A 6,000-nucleotide genomic window follows, 5' to 3' on the forward strand; every position below is an offset into this window, starting at 1 on the left:
TCTCACTTAGGCCACGGCCCCACTATCAGTATTTGGTCACTATTTTTTCTCAGGAGTGGGAGACAAAACCCAGGAGTGGGTGATAAATGCAGAATTGGTGCAATTGTTTCTATTATACCTTTTCTCTGACCTAGCATCTCAGAAGAAAAATAGTTGGCACAGTCTGTAATTTTCTAGATGGAATGGAGCCTTCTATGACCTGCTTCCTTAGCCACATACTGTATATTACATTTATTATAATGTTTTGAGAAACAATTAACCAGTTTACACTTAAAATCACACTTTAGTAGCAAAAATCTGGTGCTCCAGCAGCTGTACTACCACTGTATAGGTTAATCGCTTTAGGCTGAGTTCACACGATGCGTTTTTCATGCGTTTCTGCGGCGTTTTTGCAGTTGCGTAAACGCCGCGGAAACGCATGAAAAACGCATGGTAGAAGGGCAGCAATGTTCCCCAATTGAAATCCGCATGTGCTGTGCCCATGATGCGGATTTTTCCGCAGCGTAAACGTTGCGCTCAAAAATCCGCAGCATGTCAATTAATTTTGCGAAAACGCTGCTTTTTTGGCGCCATTGACTTGCATTAGACCGCATGGAATCCGCATCACTGTATATGTTGATGCGCTTTTCATGCGGTCTAATGTGCGGATGGTACCTGGGTGTGGAGGAGAGGACTCTCATCCAGACCCAGGTACCATTAAAAAAAAAAGAATAAAATAAAAAATATATATATACTCACCTTCTGACGGCCCGCGCAGCGCTCCTGCTTGATTCCCCGCACTTCGCGGTTGAATGAAGAAGGACCTTCGCTGACGTTAGAGTCATGTGATGGGTCACGTGACGCTGACGTCGGCAGGTCCTTCAGTCTTCACTGCCGGTAGCCGGGACCGAGCGAAGCAGGACACCGGGGGCCATCAGAGGGTAAAGTATAGATTTATTTTTTGACATTCACACACTATATAAATCCATGCCGGTTGCATGGATTTATATAGTGTGAAGTTGTCAAGCACTTTCCAAGTGATGCTAAAATCGCTTGGGAAGCGCTTGTCAACCCGCATGCGGAAATGAAAGTGAAGACCGCTTCATTTCCGCATGTCCCTGGCAGGAAAACGCATGTACAATCCGCATGTACAATCCGCATGTGTTTTTTCCTGCCAGGGAGATGCAGAAATGCTCAGGAAAAAATCCTGAGCATTTCTGCATCGTGTGCACATACCCTTATAATTTGTTTTCCTTGTTTGTAAATTGTCTTAGCAGCATGCTCAGAAAGTCCCACACAGTATGATGTCCCCACTGTTCCCCCAAACACATTATGTGGCCTCCACAGTGACCCCTTACCCCACAATATTATACCCCCACAATTCACCTCACACACATAATGAGGCCCCCAGTAAACCCCAACACAATATGATGTCCTCATAGTGATCTTCTCCACATTTGTAGACTGTGTGCCCTCACGGGCAGGGTCCTCGCTCCTCCTGTACCAGTCGCTGTCACATTGTGTTCAAGATTATTGTAATTGTTCTTGTATTATACCCCTTTTTCACATGTAAAGTGCCATGGAATAAATGGCGCTATAATAATAAATAATAATAATAATATGATGCCCATACAGCCCCTCACCCACAGTGTGATGTCCGCACTGCATCTCCCCACTCACATACAATATGAGGTCCCGACAGTGACCTGCCCACACAGTATGATGCCCTCACATGCACCAACACAGTAGAATGGCCACCACAGCCTCCCACACAGTATGATTTCCTTCATAGCCACCACCCACAGTATTACGGTATGTCCCCACAGTGACAACCTCCCCACACACACACAGTGACACAATATGTTGTCCCCACAAGCACCCACATAGTATAAGGGCTACCACAGGTACCCACACATAGCCGCAATAATAACCACATATAGTATGATGGCCCCCTCAGCCCGATGTTTAAAGTTAACTGCCATTCTCTTAGGCTAAGTCACACTGCATTTATATAGAACAAAGTCAGCTCACCTCTATTCCCAATCATGAAAGTCAGGCACGTCCTGTGCATGAAAATCTTGGAGCACAACAAGATAGATAGGTGGTAATGAAGAAATTCAGAAGTAGGAATCATGCATTAATAAAAATGCATTTTCTATATTGTGAATCAATAAAACAAATTGGAAAAACCATGCAAAATTTAAAAATGAAATTTTTAACTTTTGCATGTTTTATTCGAGTTGTTTTATTGATTCACAATAAAGAACATGGATTTTATGAAGACGTGATTCCTATTGGCTGTATTTCATCATTCCAACACAGCGCTTATGGCCACTCTTGAGTACATATGCTCAGGAGGTGTGCATGGAACAGTGGCCAGTCAGGGTGGATGCTGAGGCAACCGTCCAACTGTAAAAAAAAATTGTATACCACGAGGTACTGTATATATTTTTGCAGTGACTGACCAGATGGAAGACAAAAGAATACGTTTTTGGCTCTATCTGGTAAATGAGTGATTATGGGAACTTTAAAGTTCACGTTAGGAAAAGCTCCTGACATAAACTTTAGGCTAAGTGTATAAATGCAGTGTGCACTCAGACTAACAGAAGTTAGAGGAACTCAGACTGAGGACCCACCGCAAGTCAAAACAATACATTTCTATTGCATATTTTTGCATAAAAACTACATCTGAATTTCCTTAGCACTATATGCAAAAAGTACACAGCTTCTCCTTCCTCTGCATTATAACATGCTGCTCATATATCAGTTGACAAAACCAGCGGATACTGTAGGTCCACTTTCCATTATCCCTTTTAATAGAAATATATAAGAATTTGTTGCATTCTGTTCCCAAATTAGTAATAAAATCTGGATTAAAAACTTACTGTAACTACTGTACTGCAATACTGTAACAATAAACTATAGATATTATTAAATATGACCATTTACCAGTTTGAGTATGGTAAACTGGTCACATCATGGAATAGTGGCTGCTGAGCCGAGTAAAACGTAGTTTTTATATTTTTTCTATTTTATCCTCTCCGTTGCAGAGATATTGGGTAGTAAAGTGTAGGCTATAATTTATGTTATAGCTCAACCAGAGATTTCTTCACTTGCATGAGATTGACCAATCACAGTTCGAGTTCGTACAGCAATATATGGCCTGGCCAACGGTCTTCTAACCAAAACTCAACAGCCTCATAGGCAAATATGAGGCTGTCAAGTTTGAGTCAGGATACCCACAATCAATCTATATATCGCTGTCTGTACACAGACTGTGATTTGTGAATGTGTGAAACAAGTCTTAAGGCTCGTACACACATTAGACTAATGTTGGCCAAACCCGCCCATATCAACGGGTTCAGCCGACACTCCAATGTGAATGGGGGGACTGGCCAATTCATCGTCTGAGAAGATATCAATTGGGTATGTCCGATTTCAGATTGCCGATCACATTGTTCTCCCTGAGATAAGGCACCAGCAAAGATCTCTGTTGGCCGCTTAAACTTCCGGATTTCCTGGATTCCCCTACGGGTGACCTAGTCCCATGCACCCCTCAGGCTGACTGCGCTGTGGGCAGGGTTTCACCGCACATCACAGCCCAGTATCCAGCGCTCGCTTGTGGTCAATGAAAGCAGAGGAGCGAGGGAAAGTGCGCGCTGGATACTGGGCTGTGATTTGCGGTAAAACACCGCCCACAGCCCAGTCAACCAGAGGGGTGCATGTGACTGGGATAAGCATGGGGGAATCAAGGAAGTCCGGAAGTTGATGTGACACCAGTGGATGTCAGCAGTGACTGCAGCCAGGGTCACGTGATGCGGACTGAGCGGTCAGCGATAGCACCACTCACAGGCACATAAGGCAGTAGAAGGTATTTTCCAAAATACTTATTTAAAAGGTGTAAATCAATGGGGGCATTATACAATGTAGTGGAGCACCTCTTAAGGTCTTCTGATGGAAACCCTTTAGTCTGGACAGTAGTTAAAAGACAAAGAAACATGCTGGGTTTAAATGAGACTGGATGAACAATTCTGAGACTGATGTGGATCGACATACTGGAGATTTAAAACCTGCCACATCAGTCAATTTATACTGCAAATATCCTCCTCATGTGCAGGAGATTTCTTGAAATCTCTTACACAATCTCTAACACAACGCTGCAAAAAATCTGCTGCATTTTCATGCCATGAGAACGCAGCCTTAAAGTGTTTGAATGGTTGATAAATGACAACAAATGTAATAGATGGCACAGGACATCTGATAGACTTTCATATCACCACTTGAATGCATCTCGCCTTATATTTGATTTTAGAAGCCATCCTCCATTCATAGCACTGTCATGCGTCAGGCTGATAAGTCATTACATTTTGGGGTATTACATTGCCCCCTAACATCTCACCTCTGTTCTTATATAATGGAAGTCATATGCATGAGGCTGTTCTTAGTGTGATAATGGTATTCTCCTGATTTTGTATAGGGCATACAAAAACATAATGAATGAAAACAAGACATGATATCCATGATTAAGTTGATCAATGGTTAACAAGTCTCGTTCGGTTCCTATTTAGGGTTTTATATGTGACTTCACGCCGACTTACGCTTGACCTCACAAAATTATGAGTGTGCGCTTTTCAGGTTATAAATCTTGCCTATGTGTAAAATATCTGCGTAATTCTATGTGCCTTTATGCTAATTTGTACATGTTGTAGTAGACCGTGTCAATGTATGATAAGCGTAAATGCTACTTTGACTGATTATTCATTAAGGACATAAAAGCGATTGGCTGAGTTAGACAAGGTTAACCTTACCGGGTATGTCAATACAGATCAAACCTATTAGTGTGTTCCAGAAATAGGGAAACAATGCACAAGTGGCGTATTTGCTGCAGATTTTGTTCTGAAACTGTCCTAGTTATCGGAAACCACCTTATTCAGATGAATGGAAACAATTTCAGTCACAAATTTCTGCAACAAAATCTGCAGCGTGGGAATTCACCCCTACCATGTCTTACTTTGTTTTCAGTGTTTGTAAGCTGCCAGAAAAATTGGAATACAAGAATTCATGGGAAAAGACATGCATGAATGAATTATAGCTCAGGAGTACTTACTGGTTGTTCTGTGCTCTAGTCAGGCTGCAAACAATTCCCAAAATCCACAGAAGAAACATATTCAGCAATAGGCTTGAATGCACAGAGGACTTCACCCAGTCCCCTACAGGGGTAACTGTCTTCCTCTCCAAGCACACAGCACAGGAGGGGTGAGTGTGCCCTGGGGGTGGAAGGAGCAGTGTGTGCTCTGCTCTCTCTCCCCCCTCCTCAGTTTGGGAAAGAATTAACCCTTGTTCCGACTTGCCCTTATGCAATGCTTCCAACTGTAAATATTCCTGAAATGATATCTCTTTCCTTTGTTCTGTGTTTGTACTTTTTATCAGCACAGTATCTGCAGCTCTTCTACTGAGTAGTGTGGTTCCCTAGATGCAGTACAGTCTTTTCCTCACTTCTACAGTACAGATGACCTGTCTACCAGCACTTGGCCCCTAACTGTATCTCCTTCTTCATTCTCTCCTTCTTTGCCTCATGGCTACATGTAGAGTAGGCATAATGGAGAAGTATGCCAACCAGTCTGTTTATAACTTTGTGAACTCTCTAGCAAGTCTGAAGGGGAGAGTGAGTTTCACCAGCCAAGCCCCAAAATTGAGGAGGGCTGGGCATTCAAGGAGGGAAAAGAAGGAGGGTGCTTGGCCCTGTAAATCACTAGTAACAGACGTTTTAAAACAAGATATATGGCATGCTCCTACTTCCCTCCTCCCTCATTGCTAACTCAATGAATGACCTTAAGCTGGAAGAGGTAGAATAGGAGGGAGAGGAGGATGTTAAAAAGCCCCTAAGGGAATTCCCTTTCATCCCCATGGTATTCTTTTCTGCCAGGTTCAACCAATACTTTCTTCTTAGAGTGCATGCTTACCATGGGATTGTGAGCAATCATAGTAGAGTGGAAGCATACACACAGGTTTTATGGCAGT

The 6,000-nt window shown here is 42.8% G+C and overlaps 1 protein-coding gene across 1 annotated transcript in view; it reads right to left on the bottom strand.

The window, feature by feature from the left end:
- CPAMD8 (C3 and PZP like alpha-2-macroglobulin domain containing 8) overlaps positions 1–5,679 on the bottom strand; it is a 265,715-nt gene extending 260,036 nt beyond the window's left edge. Inside the window, exon 1 of the mRNA XM_073656527.1 lies at positions 5,087–5,679. Within this exon, the coding sequence (XP_073512628.1) occupies positions 5,087–5,145 (59 nt within the window). The 5' untranslated portion in view covers positions 5,146–5,679. The remainder of the gene's footprint in view (positions 1–5,086) is intronic.
- Positions 5,680–6,000: the final 321 nt, after the last annotated feature.

This window comes from Phyllobates terribilis, unplaced genomic scaffold (genome assembly GCF_046119375.1).
Source record: "Phyllobates terribilis strain yellow unplaced genomic scaffold, ASM4611937v1 Scaffold_1__5_contigs__length_1240528914, whole genome shotgun sequence".
In the NCBI taxonomy this organism is placed as follows: domain Eukaryota; kingdom Metazoa; phylum Chordata; class Amphibia; order Anura; family Dendrobatidae; genus Phyllobates; species Phyllobates terribilis.